The sequence below is a fragment of the Polistes canadensis genome, unplaced genomic scaffold (assembly GCF_001313835.1).
Source record: "Polistes canadensis isolate GaletaPanama2010 unplaced genomic scaffold, ASM131383v1 scaffold_130, whole genome shotgun sequence".
Lineage (NCBI taxonomy): Eukaryota > Metazoa > Arthropoda > Insecta > Hymenoptera > Vespidae > Polistes > Polistes canadensis.
Window position 1 is genome coordinate 276,534 of NW_014569677.1, and position 25,991 is coordinate 302,524.

At 40.0% G+C, this 25,991-nt stretch overlaps 1 protein-coding gene across 6 annotated transcripts in view; it reads left to right on the forward strand.

Annotated features, from left to right (window-relative positions):
- LOC106788244 (roundabout homolog 2) overlaps window positions 1-25,991 on the forward strand; it is a 208,369-nt gene that overhangs the window by 96,511 nt on the left and 85,867 nt on the right. For all 6 annotated transcript variants that reach the window (XM_014751341.1, XM_014751344.1, XM_014751343.1 and 3 more), the window contains 2 exons: window positions 14,445-14,829; window positions 14,986-15,227. In XM_014751341.1, coding sequence (XP_014606827.1) covers window positions 14,445-14,829; window positions 14,986-15,227 — 627 coding nt within the window. The remainder of the gene's footprint in view (window positions 1-14,444; window positions 14,830-14,985; window positions 15,228-25,991) is intronic.

Consider the following 25,991-nt stretch of genomic DNA (forward strand, 5'->3'; position numbering starts at 1 on the left):
TGAATTGTTAGCGGTAGTACTGCCGTTGCCCGGAAGATCTACGAAATTGCACGATGTACCAGTTTTACATGATTAATCGCGTTCTATTAATTACTGGCTTTGCTGATAAATAAACCAAAGTCGAGTTATGATACCAACTCGTACTCATCTTTGATTTCCCTTTTTGTTGATTATTATTTCTTCCAGTGTTTTATCATTTGAGAAAAATAAAACGTCGTATCGAGTATTTCCTGGTTTATTATCGTTATTATCGATAACGAGGAAAATGTAAGAGGAAAGATATTATATTCAAGTAAAAGAAAAAAAAAAACCTTTAATAACTCTCATCCGAATGTGTATCATTGAATTTTAACAAGATCATCTTCTCTGTAATGTCATAAATTATTTTTTTTCATTTTTATTTCCGAATCCCTTTCGAACGATTCTATATTTATTCTAATTAATATTAATTAATATAATATTACCACGAGATAAAGTTTATTTGAAAGAAAGAGTTCCTATATCGATTAGCAGTAATCAAATGTAAATCTTAACGCCATCGACATCTCAATACTTTTTCCAGCATGCAATAAAGTATTTAATAGCTTACGATCGATTTAGAAAATATTAACTTTGGTGAACGAAGAGGAAAAAAGATGGATGTCTAGCGAGATGATCGATATCGTTGACATGTCTTCGCGTGACCGGAAACTTGTCCCGCTTAGGATGGTCTTTTTAACATTTTTCCTAACTCTACTTTTCTTCGTTGGTACATAATACTTTTTTCTCGGTACACTACGATCGAATATCGTGACGACGACGACGACGACGACGACGACGACGAGTTGGATAGCTACGCGAGATCGTTTACTTTCCTTCGGTATATATCCAGAGGCCGATAATTCTTCACTGTCCTCGAAAAGAAGCGTACAAGAGCGAGACGGATCTCATTTTACGCTTGGCTCGTACGTTCCTCTAGGACTATTACGTTATATTCAGGATTTACTATCGCCTCTTTGTCAGTACCTTCAAAATGGCTACATATACGTGCATATATATTTCTCTGTGTACCTAAATCTTTCTACGTGTGTGCGGTTAGATATAATATATAACTACATTTATAAAGAAAAATACATACACTACCGTTCAAAATTATTTTACCAAGTGTGTTGTACGAAATCACAAATTTTACACGAAGACAATACAAAGAACGGGGGGAGAGGGAAGGGGGGAGAATTTATCTTCCAGACTAAATTACTCTAATAAATTGGTTATATTAAAAAGCTCGCAACAAGATGGACACAAAACTTACAGATTGCTTTTCAAATATTAATATCTTAGCTTCGTCGAATTAGCCATCACTCTGGCTTTATATTCTTCCTATCCTAAATTAGAACTTTTGCAATTTTTTATGAAATAAGATGGAAAGAGTAGAAAAGTATACAATCGATAGATTGAAAATATATATATATATATATATATATATTGTACTTGCTACGGCAGTACATATACTAAAATTGGAACGATACAGAGAAGATTAGCATGGCCCCTGCGCAAGGATGACACGCAAAATCGTAAAGCGTTTCACATTTTTGATTTTTTAAGACACGAGAGTGTATTAATCTACGATTTATATATATATATATATATATAAATTGGATAATAAATTGGTATTACGTTTGAATGATTTTGTAAGATGATGAAATAATTTTGACCAGTAGGGTACCTATATATATATATACTTGTACGCGTAGACATTGAACAGTAGACCTATATAAGGTGTCTAGAAGAGTGAGAACGGATTATTCGGGAAGAATGGAAAGAGCGGAAACGAGGCGGAGCCATTGGTGATGCTACTCGCGTGGAAGGTAGTCGCCGGTTTATTTCCACCAGCGAAGACGGATGGCAGTGTCAAATGAAAGCGACCTAAAAATGGCTCTCCCAGTTTCTCCCTAGTTTCTGTACGTCGCGTTCGTTCGCTCACGAAAAGTACCCGGCTTCTTCACGGGCTGCCAGAGAGGATCGGAAGAAGGAGCGAGTTTTGCGAGAAGACCACCTATTGTTCCTCGTTCTCTTACTTACTAGGACGGGTAGGTACAACGTCGAGACAAACGGCACGTATCTGTATCCCTTCTTCAAGATAACTTCTCTCTTACCGATATTTATCGCGAAACATTCGATAAATTGATCGGAAGATTAATGACAAATATTTCAAGTGTCTTTCATTTTATAAATTTCTATATTTTAGGTTGTCTCTATAAGTTCTTTCCGCACCGTAGGGAGTAATAAATGGAAGTGGCTTTATTTAGATTACCCAGATATAATGTTATATTACATATTTCAGCGCTGATACATACTACATGACAGATTATTTCAAGTGATATCGCTTTACAAAACAAACATATGCGTACCAAAGAAACGATTTCTTTTATCCTACTGTTATGTAGAAAATGTAAGAAAAGATTGAAATGAAATTGTTTTGATAGAGTTTGTTTGTAGAGTTGAATTGTTTGTATGAGATCATTAAAATGATTCATTTGAAAGATAAAAAGGCGAAAATGTCTTTGTCGATAGTCGAACCGAGTTCTTGCTGACAGAAGGGAAATCGTCGTTTTCGGGCTAGTCTTACGGATTTTGGTCGGCGGTTTACCGTGGACGTTTCGAGGATGGTTTCTGTGGCCGGAAGGTGGGGCCGGAAGGTGGGGCCGGTCGCACGGATATGCTACCGAAGTTCCTCGTTCGAAGTTGCCCACCCGTCTTTGGTATCGTCCTCGTCCTCGTCCTCGTTCTCGTCCTCGTCCTCGTTCTCGTCGTGTCGCTCGTCGTGTCGTTCGTCGTTCGTCCTCACCTTTCAAGCGTGAAAATGGTACGAACAATGGAACGGTTGGTGGTAAGCAAGATAGGGAGGAGACCATACTCGTAGTGCTGGAAGATAGCACACATGTGAGCAAGAGAAATGGACGGAGAACAGAATCATCTATAAATTGACGATATGAAAGAATAGAGAAATAGTATTACGTCGTCGATTATTATCTGATATATCAAATCAAATTTCTTAATCATCGTCATTTCTTAAATAATATTCGAACGAAAATAATAGAGGATAAAATATCCAATGAAACATAAATCTCATTGGGATTTCATCGTGTTCCGAAATAAATTTAAAGGGCACATATTTTTGGAAGATCGAAAGGGATCCTTCCTATCTACCATTTCCTTTTACAGCCGTTTATATTTATGAGCATCACACCAGGAATGGAAAAGCGACAAAACTTTTACTTCCAAGTCGGGAGTTCTTTCTTTCTTTATTTCTTTCTTATTTTTTCGTTGTAATATTTTTTCTTCCTTTTGTTTTTTTTCCCTTCCTTTTTTTTTTTTAGCTTTGGAAGTTTCGTTGAATAATGACGAAGTGCGTCGGTAGCAGACGTTCTTCCTCCGGCGGTAATTAATGGACGCTCGATACGCGAGGATGGACGTGGATGGTTATCGTGGATGAAAACTTGGATGGCGCGGTGGCATCGGTAATCGCATTTCAGCCAAACAAACCGATCCTATCACGAGCCAGTTATATTCCCTCATTTCGAAAGAAATCTAAATATCTAACGTCAGCCAAATGAAAATCGATCGACGCCGATAATAGGGTGGAAATTTGTCAAATGTTTAGAAACCCCCCATGTACGAGATAGTTACGATATAATTACTTAAAGAACGAACGAAGTTTCTAACTGGCAGAATAAGCAAGGATATTTTCGATTCTTCGATCATTCGCAAACTCGTATATATATATAGATCATCAAAAGTAGCGGTAAAGGTGCAGCAACATACGCTCGCTGCACCTGACGCAGCCAACTTGTTCGAAGCTAACGGAAAGAAGAACTTTACTCGACGTTGATGTGAAAACGTTCCTTCCAGAGAGAGAGAGAGAGAGATGTGTATCTATATACGTATGCGTGTATATGTGTGTACGTGTCAGGTATATATACTAACCGCGATGTTGCGGTAACAACACAAAATTCGCCATCGTCCATCGAAAGCTCGTTCTCATCGAGAAATCGTAGCAACTCAAAGGAAAATATATACTTCTAGAACGTTTTCATTTCGATGAAAAGGTTAAAGTTTCATTTAAAAGATACTTCGAGATATTTCTTAGAAATAGGGATGGGTAATAAAGGGAAAATAAAAAAGAGGGATATAAATAAACGCGTTGACCTTATTCAAAAATTTCGTATTGAGAGATAAAACAAACAAATAAATAAATAAATGGGAAAGAAAGGAAGAAAGAAAGTTGAAAAGAATAAAGAAAAGTTATAAGCTCGTCAATATCGAGATAGAGAGAAAGAAAAGTCCCGTTTGAAAAAGATATAGAATGAAAGAGAAGGGAAAATGGTTTTATCTCGTAAGAGATATAAAATAATCGTATAGAAGAGAAGTCAAGCGACTGTCGCGATCGTCCGTGTTCCACCACCACTAACACCATCATTGCCACCACCAGCACCATCATTTCCACCACCATGATAACGCGCGAACGTCTGCGACGACGATAGGCGCGTCCGTTCTTCTTTCGCGGTAATTCTATTAGCCACGGTAAGCGAACGCGAATTCTTTATTCTCTCATTTTTACGACGACCACGCGACGGTATTACCCTCCTTACTGCAAGCAAGAGGAAAAAGGGGTCGAAGAATGGAAGAGGATGCGAGCAACGACTGTCCTCTTTCTTCCCCTTTCTTCCCCTTTCTTTTTCATTCTTCCTATCTCCGTGTTTTTCTCTTTTTTCGCAACCCTCTCCCATTCTTTCAGCAGTGGCTGCTTCTTTTCTTTTCTCCTTTCATTCCTTCTCTTCTCTCTCTCTCTCTCTCTCTCTCTCTCGCTCACGGCCAAGGCAATTCTCTCGGCCGCGCTAAATGTGTAAGCGATAAAAGTATCTCCGACGTGGAAAACCCGCGTCGTTTTATGTACCCTCTGCATTTCCTTAAGGGCCTCTACCGAATGCTCGTAAATTCGCGAAACGCTTCCCCGAGAGGAATTTTTCGTCAGGGTAAATGGAACTCGCGTTTTCCGGCTAAGGCGTTAAACGATTCGCGCTTCCTCATTGTTTGCTCTTTCTTTTCATTCTAATATATATATATAAGTAAAGAAAAATATGAAATAAGAACACAGAGCGAAGTTAATAAATTCGATCAAACGATTCGAAGCATCAATTTATTTATTTTCTTCTTTCACACTTGAAAGAAATTTGACGTCGTCCGAAAAGTTATCCTAACACGTCGAACAGTCGCGTTATTATCATCTCTAGTTGCTCTTTTGTATGTGCAGACAAAAAATGAAAAGTAAAGAGTCACCGAATCGATCCTCGTGCATCGCGATTAGAGAGAAAGACAGGGTTCGAGTACGATAACAATTACGGTTAAGTACCGAGGGATGAGTGGTCGAATACGAACGTGAAACACTCGTGGCTCTTGCCATTAGCGCTTCATTAATAACGTCACTCGTGCTACCAGTGATTTAGTACTCTCTAGAAAAGACTGAAGGAAAGGCTCGATTCTTTCGATGGAACTCGTTTCGAACGACAGAAATTCGTTTGCTCTCCCGACTGCTCGACTGTTACTTTTTGTTTTATTTTTTTCGAACGAACGGAAAAAGAATAGAAAAGAATAATTAAGGGCTTGATATTATTTATTCATTATGATGATGGACGCGTGCAAGCAAAAGTATTCGTTGGATCAGCGCGGCAGATGTTGCGTTATTCGGAAAACGTAAAGCAAAGTTTCCCTTATCCAGGAGGAATTACGATGTTCCGAGATAAGCACAAGCCCGTGATCTTAAGTAGAAAGCAATGTTCTCGTTACATTCATTAGACGTTTTAATTAATCTTTCGTTTCTATCAAATACTCTCCCGACTGGTGGTACGAGTAACCATATAATCGATCATAAATAAATTATAAGAGATCTGGTAATCCAAATCTTCCTTAAAGTCTTTTCAATTATTTCGTTTGTAACTTTGGAACTTTAGGAATCGTCTAGGCAATGAAAATGATAATCTATGGATTACCGAGAATTCAAAATAAACGACTCGTCATAATTGGTACGATAAGTTTAATCGTTTCGAGGATTCCTTTCCTCATTGGATATTATTAACGTCGTTTGCAATAAATACGCAATAACGAGAGGTGATGGTATTTAATTCGTTAAATACATTTTCATAAAGTAGAAACTTAACTGAAATTCCTTTGGTGGTAAAATTGAATGGGAAAAAATTGTTAGGTCCGTATTTCTTCTTGGCAAAGAGATTCGGAACTCGGTGTTTCGATTATGTAAAACGATCGAAAGTAACGATAACAATTAGATAGAATGGAAATAGATCGGATAGGCGATCTCTACTTTCATAAAGGCAGGAGGTCATTTCCGGTTTGGCATGGACTACTGGACTCGGCGCATCGGGCATCCGGATTTCGGTTTTGGCGAAGCTTCAGAAAACTTGTAAGCTCCGCTTGGCAAGTGTATCAATCACTCAATATCTCGGTCTCGAACGTTGAGCCTATATATCGAGCGAAGGGCTGGGAACTGGTTTGCGAGATTTCTTTCTGGTTGGTTCTTTCAGATGTGGCGCATGGCCAGCCAACAGGACGCACGATATCCTTTCTCGTCTCTTGACTCTTACCACGTACAATACCCTCGAGGGTATATATATATATATATACGGTGGATACGTGACGAAGCGAGAGCTTCGTGTTTTTCAAAATTCCAACTGAATTCTTTTCCGCGAGACACGACGAAGCTTGAGAAAAGTTCGTTTCCAGTCTGACAAAAACTCAACAAACTCGCGAAAATCCTGTTACCGTTCTCTGTATTTTTCTTTACTCGTTAGGGGCAAAAGAAAAAAAAAAGGGGCGTAAATCACATGTTAATTACTAAAAAAGATACACGCGAATAATACTGGTATATCTGGAAAGAACGTTAAGAATAAGATATACGTACCGCGGGGTATATGCTCGTTCCACGATATTTGAGCATGGAAAGAAGAAGAAAATATCGTATGTTTTGAGAGACACATAAAAATGGTTACTTTAGTTGTATACGAAAGAGACAGGTTTATTTAGAAAATCCGAGAAAGAAGGAACGCGTTAGAGTAAACCTTGTGGAAAATCCGTGGACAGTGTAAGCAAGGTCCCTCCGGTTGTATCTTCTAAGCAAAAACCGTAGCGAAGAAGTAGAAAGAAAAACGAGATCCTTTCGGCTCGAGCGAGCATCAAAAAATCCTTCTCGTTACCGTCACAGGGAAAATAAACGATCATTTCGGAAGGGGAGGAAATCCCTCTCCCTCTCTCTCAATCTCTCTCTCTCTCTCTCTCTCTCTCTCTGCGTTTTTAACTTTATCTTTATCTAGTTGACTTTTTGGTACGGTTACCTCTTCCAATTTTACAAACAGCATGAGAGAAAGCAAGTAATCGAAAGGTAGGAGACCTCTGCCATGTTTTCTCGTTTCATCCGAATACTTGAATCACTGGGCTCGAGGTTCGTAGTCGATTCCTACGAGTAGTAGTGACCTTATCGATCTACCCCTCGAGTAATATCCGTATCGAGCAAAGAGAGGAGAGAACCAGTTGCACCGGAGAGGACCTACCGGTGTGTGTTTGCAGTCAATAACTCTCTAATCCGTAGCCTGGACTCTTGGCAAGCACCAGCCGGCAAGAGTACTCGATCGCGCGAGTGAACAAACGAGCCAGACGGAGAAAGAACGATCTTATTCGTTTCTCTGGGACAGGAGAGCTCGCGCGCTGTCTGCACTCGAGTACCTCTCTCTCTCTCTTCAATTTAATTTGCATAGTTCGTCGAACCATACCTATATTTTCCCCCTTTGATTTCGACACGCGCCCTCGGAACGACGACGACGACGAGTTGGCGATCGAACGCTTATCGCTCTTTTTTTTCCGTTTTTCTCTTTCTCTTTTTTTTCTTTTTTTTTCATTTTTCTCTCGCTTATAGGTAACGTTCTCCTCGTGCCCTTTTTTCCCCTTGAACTTTGACAAACTCACATTCTGCTTCGTAAAACATTACTCCTCTTTCCCTTTTATCGTTACGATCGCATTCTCAGTTCTGCGCACGTATACGCGCACGCATTTTGGTGTGTGTGTTACCGCGGAATTAATCAAGCCTATCTATATTAGAAGGCATGCTCTGCGGTTAGATTAGAATCCAGCCAAATCCGCTAACCGAATGGACAGTGGTACTCGCTAATGGAGCCTTGCGTTGGGACGGGGCTTTAAGAAAGGGGGAGGAGGAGGATCCTCCTTGATACCGACGAAAGCTCATTTTCTCCGGGCTTTTATGTTATTTAATGATTCATTTCATTGTGTTTCTGAATCAAAGTAATCATGAAGCGATTTTTTCCGCGTTCGCTTAAATTCTTTGCGATATTTGACTAAAGTACGATCTAATCGTGAACGTGCTATGATATTAAGCAAGAGAAAATGAAACGACGAAGGACGAGAGCGAGAGACCCATTTCGGCGATTATTAAAATTTCTTTCTTAATTTAAAGTCCTTATTATTATAGAAGGAAAGAGAGAGAGAGAGAGAGAGAGAGAGGGTAAAACGCGTGCCACGTTAATTGATATCAAAGATTGGGGGCAATTGAAATTAGAATGGGAGTAGTTTCGGATAACGATTACGTGCGACGCGTTACCAAGAGATCGTGCACGTGCTCGAATTTCTCGATTATTACACCGGAATTGTATTTTATTTTATAACTTTAGACACGTACGATAGGGAAAAAAGGAAAAAAAAAGAATAAAAGAAAAAATAGGAAAAAGGATAGAGAAAGAGGAGAAAATATTATATAATAAAAAAAAAAGAAATGAAAAAGAAATTTCTCCGAACAATTTTCTAATTTCGCGTAGAGTGTTATTGCGTTTAATGTGCGTAAGTACGAGTGGGTACAATTATTTTCGAGTTTTTAATTACCAACCTGCTTTTCGAATGATAATTAATTTCCTTTTTGTGTGTGCATACAAAATGTTAAATTTAATTACTTCGTATTGGGAACAGTAGAAGCGCCGACGGGAGGAATGAGACATCGTCGGTGTCGAGGTAGTTTCGTGTAGCGAGTACTACAGTGAGTGGTGGTGGTGGTGGTGGTGGTGGTGCTTATCGGAAGTTGTTTAGGGTTGGTTGTGCTGCCGTGGTGGCGTACGTTTATAAGTGTGCTTACTTCCTTTCCTTTTTTTTTTTTTTTTTTTTTTTTTTTTTTGTTACGCCCCTAACGGAGCGTTATTACTGGCAGAGCGAGGAGGGAGGGTAAAAAATGCGTTTACCTCCGGTAGCATTTCGCGGAGCGTGCAGTAGCCCAAGAAGAGGTATGTGTTGCCAGTGCTTTTCCCTATTTCTCGAGGCGTAGTCTCCGAGCGGAAAAACATCGTCGTTTCGTTTAACGAACGACGCTCGGGCTCGATCGCTGATGAACGAAAAAAACCCGACTAAGAGAAAAAGGAATTCGCCGAGATATCAAGAGAAAAAAGCTAATCGGGGCCGATTTGATATTTTTATAATATCAGCCGTAGCCCCTGCTTCCCCAGCGTTTAAAAACAAATGGATATGCGATTGTTCCGGATGTTCGCGCTCGACAACCATTATCGTTATCGTTATATCGATTCTAACGATTTCTGCTTACCTGCACCTGCTCCCGTTTACCCCTATATCGAATCTGTTGTTGCGCGCAAGAAACTATCCTCCCTCCCTCCCCTGCCCTACCCTCCTTTTGCCTTAGGACTCCTTTGTCACAGCGATATAGGTCGTCGATACGGCTTAACGATGAGCATCGCTTTGATTGGAGCAAGGAACCAAAGGCGCTCCGTAACCGTTCTAGATACCAAAGGGTATTACATTGGGCTTAGTACGGGATGACACTAACTTAAGGATAGTAGCAAAAGATAGGATAGAGAGAGAGAGAGAGAGAGAGAGAGAGAAGGAGGGGGATTAGAGAATCGCTCGCGGGGGAGAAAGGGAGAGAGAGAGAGAGAGAGAGATAGCGTCGTCGGGGGGAAGGACAAGGCAAAAGCGAACCGGCGAAGATGAGGGGGGAAATAGGACGAGGAGAGAGAACCGAGGTAAAGGTGCGGGTTAGATGAGAATCACTCCTATTGCCATCAAAGACGTTCGTGCTACGAATTTTGCGAAAGAGATAAGTTCCCTCGACGGTATACATCAGGCATCGCGACCTCCTCCTTTCCTTTCGACTTTTCTTCCGTTTCTTTCTTTTTTTCTTTTTACGATATCCTCCTCTTGCCTTCTTCTTTCTCCGCTTTTTCCTGTTTACTCACTTTTTTTTGTTGGTCTCTTCTTTCTTCGCAGCCACGCTCCAGTACACGATCCTCCTCTGATCTTTATCGCTTTATACGTGTGTACGAAGCAAGAATACCGTCGCATATTTTCTCTCCATCCTCCTACTTTCTTTTATTTCTTTCTCTCTCTCTTTCTCTCTTTCTCTTTTTTCTTACATTTTTCACAAAGTTCATCTTTGCCATGATATTCGGTAAAACCTTCGATGAAACTTTCCGTTCGACCCTCGAACACGACTTGGCTTCGATTTGAATGCAGAGTGCGGATGGATTTCTCGTTGCAAGGACTCACACAATTGAGAACTATCTTCGAGACGAGAATTCGCGATCGTTACGTTGGCGCCGAACGAAACGAATCCAACGGGAAGAATCGCAAATTTTCGTAGCTTTGACAAAGATATCTTCTCTCTCTGCTAGTTATTTCCTAGTTCAAAGTTTTCACTTATTTAACTTACATTTTTGCAAGATAACGTTCGAAGCGTTACCGAAATTCACCCCAAATAGAATGATTAACAAACTCGTACTTCCTGGCATTTATTTCTTTCGAATTATTTCAGTTTTCAACGCGAACTCTCGCGTACTTTTCAACTTTGACGGGCAGTTTTGTTGTTACGCGAGAAACAAAAATTGTATAGCTCGGCGAGTAAAAGGTTCCCTTGTGATTCCATAATTAGCAGGGTTGCTTCGTTAAGTTCGTATTATTTTGCTAACAACGCTAGCTGATGCGAGAAACCTCACACATTCGCGTAATAATAATGGGAAGTAATGAAGGCTGAATCGAAACAAGCTCTACTACCCATCATAGGTAGTGCTCGATGATGAAAATTTTCGATCTTTACTCTGTTTGTTTGTGTGTGTGTGTACAGTCGGTACACATATATCCCATAGATATACACGTACAACAAATGTACTTTGTGTTTTCATTTTTACCAACATCCTTGAACTCATTCAATCGGCTCTTGCTTTCGCTTTCTGTCACATCGATCTATCCAGGTACAGATCGCAATCTGTTGACATCCATTGATCATGACATGAATAATGAATGGATACATCGCTTGAATAATGCATGCATCAACGTCGAACAACATCTACTCGATGGGTCTGTATAACCGAGCCAGAATATCACCTAGAACATTGATGAAGGTTGACTGTTCACTAGTGGGCGATACCGTGGTATCGTTATCGTATTATATTCGAGCTTTTCTTTTACGATTTATTCTCTCTCTTTTTCCTCTTTGTTCTTTGAGATACGTCGCATCGATCCACTCGAATTTCCGCGTTCACCGTGTCAACGTAAGCTCCGAAGCAACATTACCCATTTTCCTCCTGCTTTTATATTGCTTCGCGCGAGAGAACCTATATATATATATATTTTATTTATTCCGCCAGGGAGATTTTCCTTTTGTACGAAAGCACAAAGTCGTACATACAACGGGAATCAATCGAAGTTCGATGCAATCTAACGGAAAGTAGTTACGATTCGATAGAACTTTTATATAGGTCGATATGGAATCTCGTTATTCGAAAGTAAAACGAATTAACCAAGTCGTTCCATCGAATTTATGGAATATATAGAAGCTTTCCGTAAGTATAACTACTTTGACGTATTCTAAATAAATGAAAACAAATAATATCAAATTATAATCGTTGTTCCGAGAAATACTTCGTTCGATGACGTTCTTAGTAATATAGTATAAATATGCAATCACGTATTTGACATGTCCCTCTATCGTCCGAATTGCATTAATTATTCGTACACATTTATATATATATATATATATATATATATATATATATATATTATATCCACGTTAAAGTAAAAGCAAGAAATCAAAATCTCAGCGATTTCACAGAAAGTTATCGCAAATTGTTCGCACGGGTTTCTTTCTTCTCGGGGAAGAAAGCTCGAGGAAATTCGTTTTGGTGATTACAGAGAAGCTTCTTCGTGGAATACGAAAAAAGAGTTAGCGCGTTGGTGCGTTGTCGGTGTCTTGGGCAGGGGTGTAGAGGGGTAATTGCGGTGTTCCTAAGTCGAAGAGAATTGGGTCGAAGGGAAAAAGGGTAGGTTGGTAGGTAGGTAGAAGAAGAAGAAGAAGAAGAAGAAGAAGAAAAAGAAGAAGAAGAAAAAGAAGAAGAAAAAGAGAAAAGTTGGTAGGGGACGGAAAAAAGGGAAAAGAAAGAAGACAGTGGTCTTAGTTGTGTTAGGTAGTTACAGCTATTCGCCGCTCATCGGTACAATAATTAGTTTTCCTCGAGAAGTCTCTCGGTCGACCAAGCACGATAGGTAGCTTTAAGAGTAGGGGAGAAGGGAGGTTTGAGAGGGCGAGAAGGAAGGAGATGCCGAGAGTGGCATGCCGGATAGGAGAGAAGCGTCGTCTCGCCGTTCTTGTCGTAGCTTTATCGAATTCTCCGGGCTCCTGCTAACTCGATCAAGTCCCAGTCTTTAGAATATTTACCGGTGGATGCCAGCAGATAGAAGAACGAGAGAGAGAGAGAGAGAGAGGGTGAGGGAGAGGGGGTGGAAGAGAGGGAGGGAGGGACGACGACGTTCGCGGTCTAATTTAGTTCGCTGGTACGTCCTGAAAAGCGGTAACACGATGGACCGCACAATAGACGAGCCGGAAGGAAAGAGGAGTAGGACGATTAAGCGTGGTGTGATCAGGAATTATAATGAACCTCTTCTCGCCCGTTTTTATCCTCGTCTCTTTTATATTTCTCATCCTCGGTTCTTTTAATCAATGACATCATACATTTGCATACTATCAAACATGTTTCTTAATGCATTTTTGAAGTTATACGCTTCTTTTGGCGCGTTTTGTAAACTGAAGTTAGATGCGACCGAAAAATCAACACCACGAAGTTATCGATATTTACGATGCGCGGGCAAAGCGATTTCCAAAATTTTTCTTCTCAAGCGGTCACCCAACTAAGTTCTAATCGTACTCAAGCGCTGCTTGACTTAAATAATCGAGCAGGAACTAGTGCTGTCACTGCGCCATGCCCGTTGATGCATAAAGTAATTTGATATAACTCTTTTATATTTAGTGTGGATTAATATCTATATTTTGATATTTCTGACCAGAATCCATATACATTTCAATTTCTGTTTAAGTTTTCGAGACGGCTAAAACTAATGCAGGGAAATGTAAAGAAAAACGTCTTCGTAGAAAGAAGAATAAGGAAAACAAAACGCAAATTAATGCGGAACGTAGTAGTATAGACTGCGAAGAAAAATGATTGCATAAGGATATGAATTGTTTGCGAATGAAATTTTATGTATTCCGTCAACATCTAATTTACTTTGCGAACCATCGGCGCAGCCTGTGATTACCGATACAAATTTAAACAATTTAAATGTCACAGCAAAAACTAATATTATTGCTAATTATTTATTTTATTTGTTTGGTCTTTATTTTTGGAAGTTATTTACATTTATTTTACATTTATTCAATACTAAATAACGAGCGTGGCCTGACGAGGATTTCCTTTAGAATTCGTGTGGCACTCAACGTGATAACGATTTATGTACCATTTGTAAAGATTATAGATTCTTAGCGTATATTCGAAATACGCGGCTCAATCATTTTGAAAATATCGAGAATATTGAAAATATCGAAATGTTGTTATCGCGCCTCCCCACTCTTCAAGCCGTTGCTAAGTACGACCTGCTGGGTCTATCAACAAAGACACTCGTTCTATTCTTTCACTGGATGCCTACGAAGACACGTTTTAGACATTCAGCGAAGAATTTACAAAGAAACCGACGAACAAAACGATATTTCTTATTTTTATTAAACCTTTCTTCTTCCTCACATATAAATAAATAAATTAAATTATAATTATTCATTTTAATATATATTTATATAAACCTTTATCAATTGTATTCAATACTTTTATTTTATTTTATCATTTTATCGTCTTATTGACAAATTTAGAGTAAGTATTATATTTGCACGCGGGATAGTTGGAGTTTCTTATGATGTTGTTTTTTTTTTGAAGTTATTTTTGAGGTTATTGAGGTTATATCGTTTTGGTACGCTAAAGAAGTATAACTTCTTACATATTTCTCTTAGAAACATTATTAAATAATAATATAAATAATGTTTATCGATGACGATGATTTTGTTCAAGGATCTGGAAACGGTGCGATCGTTTACGCGTTTCGCGGGGGAAGGCAGGAGGGTGGTAGACGAGCACGAAGAACTACGACGTCGACGACAACGACGACGAGTACAACGAAGAGTACGACGACTTCATCGTCGACTTTGATATCCTTTGGCGAGAACGTCGTCCAACCCGCTGCACTTTTGGCTCCGGAAGAAGAGGCATGGTCCGTTAGTTCCTCGACGACGAACAATCCTTCGTTTTCTTTTTCTTCGAGCGGCGTGTCGACGTTGGACGAGAGTCCCATATCGACGAGACCACCCTTAGAACTCGTCGTAAAACCACATACCAAGGTTATCTTGCCTTGCGAGCTCGAAGGGAATTATTCTAGGCTCCTTTTGTCGGGATCAAGGTAAATTCATACTTTTTCATTTTCTTCCATGACTCGATCTTCAATTTCTTTCTATTCTTAGACTTTTCCTATAACGTATGATATACACGCGTACAATACACGCGCGCCCGTGCCACGCATCGTTAGAGAAATACAAGCATTCTTTTCGTTCATTAGAAGTTACAGAATACATGGGAATCCAGCTGCGTGGCTTCACGAAGGAAATCCGGTGGACATGCTTACGATAGACACGAGAACGGAAATGAGCGGAACTGGACACAGATACATCAGTGATTCTACTACAGACGCTTTACACATAGATAACGTCAGATTGGAGGATGATGGAACGTGGGGATGCACGTTCGAGTACGATCGAGGAAAGTTCCTTTCTGGGAGACCGGTCAAGCTTGTCGTTCTCGGTGAGTTTTACTCCAAAAATTTAACTCATTTTCTTTTATCTCTACCATTTTGCAATTAGAGAGAATTATCGTTAGCTGTTAGAAATTAATTATATCGAATTAAATTATATAGGTTAGTAGGTCAATCTAAACGCATTTCATTTAAATGCGAATATATCTGGAATTAATAATCGCAGAGACTTTGAAGGAAAAGTTATTTTAATTTCAATTTGTTATTTTATTTAAATTTCAATTTGTCAATATTCGATCAATACTAACATCAAAATGCACCTATGGTATATGCGTAAAATGAAGGACAGATTCGATTCTATAACGATTAAAAATAAAAGCGTATATGATAAAAGGAACGTCATTCCAGTCTGTAGACATTCCTCACAATATAAATGTTACCATGAATTCGGAAATTACTGGAACGGGAAGAGCGTCTCGAAAACATCCGAAAGCCGCAGTAATATCGTAGTTTTATGCATAATCTTGCGCCACGTGGATTGCACAGTTAGGGAATGAGAGAGATGAAGAGATAGAGAGATAGAGAATATCGTGACGTTTCCATGAATATGCAACTGGCGGGTGGAATTTTTTTTAGCCAGTCGTGTGTCAGCTCGCTGCGGTTTGTCCTCATTGCGTTCGTCTCGAAACGCGCGGGCAAACGTATATACGGCGAAACAATGGCACCGCAAAGCGAAACAATCGCATGCACGTTTCCCCCCCCCTCCCCTCCCCTCCCCTCTTCCCCCTGCCCATGTGACGTACTTCAACCCGGTATAGGTTAATGCCCCGACGCACCTACGCGCACCTTCCTTCAAATTGGTGGAAGTAACGTTTGTTGATTTTTTTTCATTATTTTATTATGTATCGTATATTCAGTGTTTTTTTTTCTTTCTATTTTTCTTTTTATTTAGATGTGCAGTAGGGGTTTATTATTTGAGTAACGAATGAAAACGTTCGTTCGAATTTAACCAGGAGCTCATCTTTTCTTGCCGCACGATAAAGAAGAAGAAGAAGAAGAAAAACGTTCGCACTGCGTCCGATGGAAATGGATTCGCTAGACGCCCTCGAGCGATGCCCTTTTCTTAGAACACTTCCGTGTCGTAGTAGGTATATCGGCGTAGGAGAAAAACTTAAGAGTAATGTGCGTTTTATGTAGGCCCACGAGTCTCGGAAAGGTCGTATTTCATTTGACGAATAGACAGAACCGACAGACACGGAGAAAGCTCCCTCGTATACTACTCCCTTGCTGCTTGCATGTTTCCACGATGAAATTCGTCTTCCTCTCGGCGTGTTTGATGGCTCTCGTCTCTCTTTCTCGGCACCTTTCGATTAAGTCGAGATTGCGAGAAAAAATCTGTGTAACCACTATCCGGCTCTCTCTCTTTCTCAGCTTTTTTTTTCGCTTTTTATTTCGATTATTTTTATTTTTAGTCTACCGTTATCTATGCCGTTCTGCTGCTGGTGCTGCTGCTCAAGAGTTTTCCTCCTTCCGTGCACGCACGCGATTCTTCTTTCACTCCTCTTGCTAAATTGAATTTACCGCTTGTTCGTTCGTGAGAGACTCGGTCGAAAGGCCACGCTTGCTCTCTCTCTCCTATTGCAGAATTGTCTGACCCTGACAGGGGCCAGACTACTGGCAGTTGCCTTTTTCCAATCGCTACCTTCGGATATCTCTCTCTTTCTCTTCCTCTTTGCTTTCCTTTCCTTTTAACGTTGCCCGACTCTTCTTCCCTTTGTCCGTCTTTCTCTCTCTCTTTTTTTTTTATTTTCTTTCCTTCTTTCTTTTCTTTCATTTCTTCCTTCCTTCTTTCTCTTTCTCTTTCTTTTCCCTATGTATCTATCTTTTTATCTCTCCTTCAGAGCCGTTCAACTTACCGGACCAAAGTTCGAACGAGTCCGTATAAAGGTACGATGAGAAATCGTGCTGGCTGACGCGAACAGGAGGCATTCCACTGTCTGATCAATATCGAACTTTCCCCTTTGCCGTGCCAGACGTCAGTCGGTGCTTCTCTACTACTACCGCAAGTATTCGATAACGAAACTCTGCTATTTTAGCTGGCGCATAGATCTTCTTAGATTTCTAATTTGCGTTTTTTTTTAGTTATCATCTCCGAAACATCCTCCGTTCGTTTAATACTCTTCCCGTTTTATTATATATGTGAGAGATTTTGTAATAATGTAATAACGCGTTTAACAAATATTTTATAACCGTACTATATTATGTTTTATCTATTTTTTTTTTTGAAAACATCGATTTTTATTTTCGTTTATACGATAACCCGTAACAATGACGAAATTTGTGTGTTTTTTTTTATAATAAGACGGAGGGATGCGAAATTTGGTTATCTAGGGGATTCACGAGGAGCCAGCAGCAGTTAGTCATTGTTTCTACCTCTGTCGCAATTTAACAACGGAAAAGGTAGGGAGGACATTCGTGTTCACGAGTAGAGAGAAAAAGCAAGCAAAGCGCGTTACTACCACGGGGAACGTTTACACGGAGTGTTTATAACAGTCCAGCGAGCATAACACCCGAGCATGTTAGCACGCGGAATGTTTCCTGTAATTTGTGTTCCGACTAAATTTCGAAAATGTTACAACCCATTGCGCGATTTCGTCGATTGTCCTCGACGTTACTCGAATGGTTTCGAATCGATACAATTTTTTTGTCCTTCCTTTGATAAATGTTCAACATTTTTTACACTTCATTTATCGTAACTATACCTATACGAACGCGCGCCTATATATATATATATATATATAATTATTTTTATTTATTCATTTTATTAGCCATATAAATTCTTTAACGATATGCAACGAAAATATAATCGAGATAAATAAAATATTGGTTTTTTCATTTATAAGTGGTTCGACAAAAATTCACTTTATAGTTATATTTGTCGAGTGTATAACGGAATATTTATTAATTTTTATGCTTTTTTTTTTTCTTTTTTCTTGTTTTCCCGAATCGCTCTAAAAAATGTATTTTCCCATCTCTGATAGGGGATCGATCTATCTGTCGAAGGTTTAGCGATATGACGATAACGAAACGTTGACGTGATCTCCACGCGTATTAATTCGAATCGATCCTTTCGAAAATCGTATTAACGATTGAACAAGGATATTAATCCATCGTACATTCGGTAGGCGTATCTCCCGATAGCGAATCGCACAGTCGTCGTTCTGGGCTAGTGCGACACAGGGCATTAGTGCAGGTGGTGTAAATTAGCGCATCAAAGCCGGGTCACCATACCGGCACCCTCGGCTGGTAATTATTGACGAGCTCCAACCGTTGCCCGCTAACTACCCATTCATTAGCCGAAGGTTCCCACATAATTAATGGAAGAGTCATCGACAACGGCGATTCGTTAAAGTTCGATCGCGAACTCGCTATTCCTCGGGTATACATTTTTCTAACATATATTCTTCTAATTCGTACACATTGTACAGATTTAACACGCCCCAATAAGAAAATGTCATTTTCGAATGGTACGATTAGCCGACAGTAAATCCCGTTGGTTTATTTCTTTAAACGGATGTTTACTCCTTCTCGAAAATGTCTTATTTATTGGTATAGCACGATTAATGATGTTGTCCTCGAGTTCTTTCCCACGATCGTCCTTCAGTAGTTCGTTTTTCAGGCACCCTTTCAATCCGGTTCTCGTCGGCGAGACTCGTTCGAAATGGATGGACCGGAGCGATTCCGATAGCCATAGCACGTCCAAGAGCAAAGATACATACGTTTCTCGAGGTCCCTCTTTTCATCCTTTTTCCGAACCCTCGAAATATCCTCGAACACGAGGACGAGGACGAGGACGAGGACGAGGACGAGGACGAGGACGAGGACGAGGACGAGGAGAGAGCGAGTGCGAGAACGAGAGCGTGTACGCTGTGAATGTGCCGGCGAACCGTACTGAAATGGAGTGGCCAGTCAATAACCTTGAGCTTCCGAGCGACTCGGTGCACTCGAAGGGCTGTCATTCGAACTGAAAGCTCTTCTGGCTTCTAGACGTTATCGTGCTGTGTGCATTTAGCGCCGGTCACCCACCGATACTACCCACCGATGGCCACTGTTTCCTCTGACAAAGAAATCTTTCTATATACGTATGAGCGTGTACATATATCTACCTTTCTCTACATACACGTGTATATACCATAAGAGAGATAGAGGAAGGTTAGTCACGCACACACTTCATTCTCGTTCGATGTCGCACGATCCCTTTCGCTTCGAGGAGGTTTAACGAACACCATATATATACTAACGTGGAAGCACGGCAAACACGACGAGTAACCAGCCCAGCCGAGCTCATCCATTCACCATCATACCGTTCTATTATTAACCGCGAAAAGATTTTATTCTAATTTCATCCTTTACTTTTCCTTAGGATAAAACAAAAGAAATGAGTTAATAGTCCGCCGATCGAGAGATCTGGTTTTACATTGAAATTTGTCTTCGCGTGTCATTTTAATGAATTATTATATCAACCATATCCTATCTCGATATTATCGTTTATCGAAATTGACTCTATTGCGTTGGTAGATATGTGTGTACAAATATGTCTGTACCCCTAGGTATATACGCGTATACCGCGTTCATAGTTCTGCGGTAATCGATGTTTCCTATGACGTTTGCTTTCCAGACAATCGATGTCTACGATTTATTAGCATTTACATAATCGATGTAATATAGCATTGTACTTCATTATAATCCCATAGGTAGGTGATTGTTGTTTTGGTAACGTAAGACGCTACTTCTTCGTTTAGGAACGCGAACAAACGTATTTACAATCGAGTCAAGAAAAGAGAATGGACGGTGGTTGCTTTTGGAGCATCCAGTCGGAAAAATAGGTTGGAAAACATGCCGGAAAAGTTGAAACGAGATTAAGCTAATAGACTAATGAAATCTTTGAAAGTGGAAATCGCAATCGCATCCGGTTCTCTTTTCCGAGTTAAGAGTCTTTGGCGTACGACTAGGGGGGAACTAGCCACGGTGTTTTCTCCAAGATGGATGGCTAACCGTAGCAACGGTGACTCGGTTCATTGACTGGAACTTAATTAATTGCCTCGGTGTTACGTGCTTTCGTGCGAGAACGACAAACGACCACACCGATATAGAGACTATTGTTCTGTTTTCTGCTCTACCAGGAATGCGATAATTAGTTGCCTCGTACGTAGCTTCTGTTCTTCTAAAGCTCTCTCTCTCTCTCTCTCTCTCTCTCTCTCTCTCTTTCTTTCTTCTTGGTATTGGTTCGATCGACGTTAAACAACGGGGGATACATTGTTGAATTTGATTTAACCGAGAAACAACAGCAATCGCAAACTCGACCATTCGATTTTCTAATCTTCTTTTTAAATTAAATTTTAACCAAGTGTGACGTTTATTGGTATATCGTTAAGTACCTTTAAACTCGCTTTAGTTATACCATATTACGAGGGTTTTTCAACTTTTTCAATTTTATACAAAATAAATGGGAATACGAATATATATGTTTCCACCATAAAAGCATTTCCAGATGAAAAATCAATACATTCCGAATGGAATATTTATGTAATACAAAAAAATACAATATTTTTAATTTATATTATTTAATAATATTCGTAAATGTGCGTGTGAAACTCGTTGTAATGTTAAAGTACATTTTTCTGAACATTTGTTGAAATAATTTGCGTAAAAATTGTACCTTGGAAAATAATATATTGTACCAGTGGTGGTGGTACGTGTACCATCATTTTTGTTTTTCTATCTTCCTTATTGGAAGATTAACGAAAGAAAATTTCAAACAAGTTCGATCCAAATTTTCCATCCTTTCGAAAGAAGAATAAACGACGTCAGAACTATTCGAGAAGTCTTAGAAAACTTGGTTTGTAGGAAAAAGTCAAGAGCACGTAGATGAACCTGAGCGGCGATTCGCTAACAAGCGACTGAGTAGGAATCCGAGATGAGTGTTGAAAGTAGATACGCGTAAGCGTTGTGTTCGTTCCTTCCTTCCTTTCATTCTGCCTTCCTTCTCCGCGTTAGTTCTTAATTTACGGAATAAAAGGGATCCGAGAAAAGAAATAAAGTTAGCCTTCGTTACGAGATTGCTTTAACGCGTAAAAAAAGCGAAAAGAAGAAGAAAATAAATAGATAGAAAAGAAAAAAGGATTAAAGTCATTCAAGAGAAATCCTGATAATGCATGAAAACGCGCGAGTCTAACAATTTGAGCAAAATTCGTTTGATAGATAGAAAATTAAGATTTTGTCCTATTTCTCTTTTGGTTCCTTCCTTTTTCGTTTCTCCTTCGATATTTGATGTCTATGTATAAGATCGACTCGGCGAGCAATTTCGAACTGAAAGTCGAATAAGAAGAAGAAGAAGAACTTTAGACTATGTCTTCCTGTTGCACTTTCGATGGGCAATGCCTGAAGGGCAGTGCAAACATAGGATACCAGCCTCGAGCGATTTCGCTTGACAGCTTCGAAATAGAGTGTTCAGTGGTGGAATAAAGCGCGAAGTCGTGCGATCTTTCAGAGAAAAAGACAACTAAATCTAAGCGGAAGCTCGACGTACTACTGAAGACGACACGACGAACTTCCTTTCATCGAAAAACTTTAACTCGACGATTCGGGAATGACTTCTATTTCTTTACCGGTTTTATTTCTGCCGCTAACAGAGATTTCAAACGGATTTTAATTGCGTGTCATAAAGGATTTTTCTCCCTTCCTTTTGGCCCTTTCGAACGAAAACAAGAATCAAAATATCGCGTAAATCTTTGCCAAAGATTTTTCCCCCATAAATACAAACAACGACTACCACAATTGCAAATGGGAACCTTTTTTACGATTTACCTACCTGTCGTTACGATATAAATTCATTAATTAAACGTCTTGGCTTTTTTTCTTTTCTCCTTTAATGAAACTTTGCAAAGAAGGAAAAGTTTCGTGATTTCAATCAGAATACGTGTTCCCGATAGGTAATCTGGATTTAAATCTAAAAGAAGTCTCTTTTAAAATCATTTTTTTTACGCCGTTTAATGTATAGACAAAAGAAGCATTTGCAAGTAAGTCTCAAGAATTTTGGAAAGAGGATTCCCGAGAAATGTAAGAAGGTAATAGAACAGAACGATTCATATATAAAACGATAAATGAACTTTAAACAACAAATATCATGAAAAAAAAGGTAGAAACTTATGGGACAAGCCAATATATGTATATATATATATTTAGTTAGAAGAGACATTGGTGAGAGGAGACGATTTACAAGGGATCAGGATATAAATCACATCGCCCGGAGCTCGATTGTCAATTTTTCTTGGCATCGTACGTACTCGCATAGTACTCCATCAAGAAAGATCGTTCTCAAAGAGATCTCGTCTCGCCGGCGGCGCGCGCGGAACCGACAGACACAAGTAGTAGTGATAAATACGAGGTGGCACGAAAAGCACGGAGCGTATATAAAACACTGAAAAATTGACATCAACCGAGGGAAGTAACGAACGATCCACAAAGTATATAACCGCCGGTTATGAGTCCTCCGTGTACTCTCTTCCTCTTCCTCTTCCACTTCCTCTTCCACTTCCTCTTCCACTTCCTCTTCCACTTCCTCTTCCTTTTTTCTTTACTTCATCGTTCCTTTTTCCCTTCTCGTATCTTGTTTAGCAAGCTTGGACCAGATTCACTCTACCAGTAACTTCTCCATTCTTCGAGCCCACTTTACACGCTTTACGTTATATTGCGAATACGTGAGAGATTAACGAATTAGCTGCGTACGAAGCATCGCTGATCAAAGTCTACGAGAGCTTCCTCGGATATAGACTCCGTAGATTAAACTTTCTGCTTGCTGATAACCGTGCGGATCTCTCTTCCTCTCCCTCTCCCTCTCTCTTTCTCTTTCTTCCCCTTTGTGATTATTTCGTTGAATTCGATTTCTTAGATGAAAAAGCTACCCCTAAATATCGTAAAGCAATATAGCAGCCCTTCACGGAGAAGGGGACCACCTAGCAGCATATCCAACGTAGAACCTTTGGAAAGGAACGTTGTGGCATAGCAACGAGGCACGGAATAGTAAAGGAAAACCATTTCACGGCTGACTTGTCGGCTCCTGTCCTGGTGGGAGTAGTCGATCGTTTCGCGTCTCGTTAGCATCTCATCCATCGCCGGTGTCTGCTCGTTCGAACCGAAACCCACCCAACCACCCACCCACCCACCGTTCACCCGCTTGCTTGCTTGCTTGCTTGCTAGTCGACTGCTCTAGGGTGAAAATTCGTAGCGCAGGCCTTGTTTCCCTCGGGCGCCCTTCCCTTCCATCCACCTCACCCTTCCACCTCACCCTTCCACCTCACCCTTCCACCTCACCCTTCTATCTCTCCCTTTTGCATTTCCTCTTTTCTCCGAATGTTCCGAAGCATCGACTTTCTTTCATCCATACGCGATCCATCGGGAAATCCAAGATTTACTCGCATTCGCGAGTGCTTTCTATCGTCGTCAATCACAAAAAAATCCTCCTTGCCTCCCTCGGGTACTTATATCAATAAATCAGTTCGTTAAATCAATTCGAAGGAATTTCTTTTTTTCTTGTCTTCCTCTTCTTCTTATTTTCCTATGTCTATCTAGTATTATAAGATAATCATACGATCATTCGAATAAAGAGACTGAAATGGAAAGTTTTTGGAAATTTTGATAAAACGCGAAATGAGTTGAAATTTAAGCGAACGATACCCAGAGTTTTTACATAATATAATTGGAGTGGATCAACTAAAGCACGCGCCAACGTGTAGATATATACGAGGAGAAAAAGTGAACTTTCTAAGATTTTCTTGGCAAAAGCCGTAATTCGCGAAGATCGCTTTTCAGCGTAGTGATTCACGCGAGAAGAGAGAAGGAAGGAGCACAAGGATTTAGTGTCCTAACGGGGCAAGACGTGGAAAATTCGCGGTGGTGTAATCTCAAGGCGTAGATAGATATATATATATATATATATATATATATATATATATATATATATACCTCGTGCCCTTATCACGAATCTAGAACGACCAAGTTATTTTCCCGGCAACGCACACCCGAGCTCTGGATTTTATAAGAAGCAACATTTTCTTCTTACGTCTCTTAGAGAAGATGGCTCAAATTTTAAAAGAATTCTCTTACCTTATCCTTTGCTCTCGAGACCTTTGAAAAATTTGTCGTCGTTTTTACGAAAAACTACTCTCTTTTTCTCCATCTCTCGATGTGTGTGTAGGTTACTTGTAAATTTTAGAAACGTACATATGAGTTCAGTTCTTAGATGCGATGCATCATAAAACTGTGACTCGGCTATGATTACTTTTACACTCGTTTCGTTTCGTTTCTTTTTCATATAAAATAAAAAAAGTAATACTCTTGATATATTTAGAATTTCTATATTTCTTCGCGTTATCTTGACGGGTTGTCGTTCGTCGTCGTCGTCGTCGTCGTCGTCGTCATTTCGAAACTAATCACCGTGTGTGCCTTTGTACGAACGTTCCAATGTTTAAATAACGAACTCCACGTGTTATCGATTTTAAAAGCATCAACGAGCAGTCGGAAAGTTGCTCTCTTACTCTCTGGTGAAAAACAGAATGGCAAAGAGATAGAGAGAGAGAGAGAGAGAGAGAGGGAGAAGAGGTCACTGCGCAAAAGTTGGCGTAGAACGAACAGCAGATTTTGAAACTCGTTTCATAACCTATAGCCCGAAGGGAAGTCGCAGGAAGTTTAGCGTTTCGAAAAGCGATGCTCGCGTTCGTTCGGTTTGGAAATTGTCGAACTAGGAAGCGTTTATCGCGATAATACGACGTAGCTGGTGCTGCATCAGTTTACTATCGGAGAAGATATAGAAGGAAAAAGGTGGTCGCGGAAGCATTTGCATGCGGTTGCTTTGCATATCAAAGGGCGTCGAGAGCTATGTTGTTTCGTTCCTACGAACCTAGTACTACCCTACAACTAGATAGAACGTCGAGAACGGATGATTCGCGAGTAACGTGCATCGGGTCTTCCTCGCGAATTCCACGCTCGTTAGCAGCTGCATACACAGGTGTACATACGTTCATGATAGATAAAACGCGGAGAACGTACACGAGCAACGTTAAACCCGGTCTATTATCGAACGATCGTGTCCCAGTGAATTGTCCGAAACGACTTGCTTTCAAATTCGAACTATTCGCTTGGTTTTGTTCCTCTTGCCGCGAGTCTCCCCAGTGGTACATATTATGTACCATATACTATACTATATATATATATAGATATGTATTACATACTTACATGTACGTACACGCTCATAGTTTGTTCTGCATAGCTGGAAATGACGATGTCTCTTGATGTGTTGTTTTCCAAGGGTAGGATCTGCCAAGCTTTCTGTGTTTCGTGATTACATATTTGCTAAGGGGAGCTCCGCTTACAAATGGAATTTTAGGTTGTCTCCAAAGGGCTCCTCAAAGAACGAACAGAGAAATTCGAGAAAGAGAAAGCACGTGGATTTCGCCGAAACGAGATATACCGAATTTGCCTTGGAAATTATTACGATAAGTCTGAATGGTACTTAGGCGTTCCAATTACGCGCAAAGTATTATCGCTGCGAGCAAGCTTTCGGTCGTTGTCGTTATCATTGTCTCTCTCTCTCTCTCTCTCTCTCTCTCTCTCTCTCTCTCTCTCTCTCTCTCTCTCTNGAGATATACCGAATTTGCCTTGGAAATTATTACGATAAGTCTGAATGGTACTTAGGCGTTCCAATTACGCGCAAAGTATTATCGCTGCGAGCAAGATCGACTATCTGTTCTCTCTCA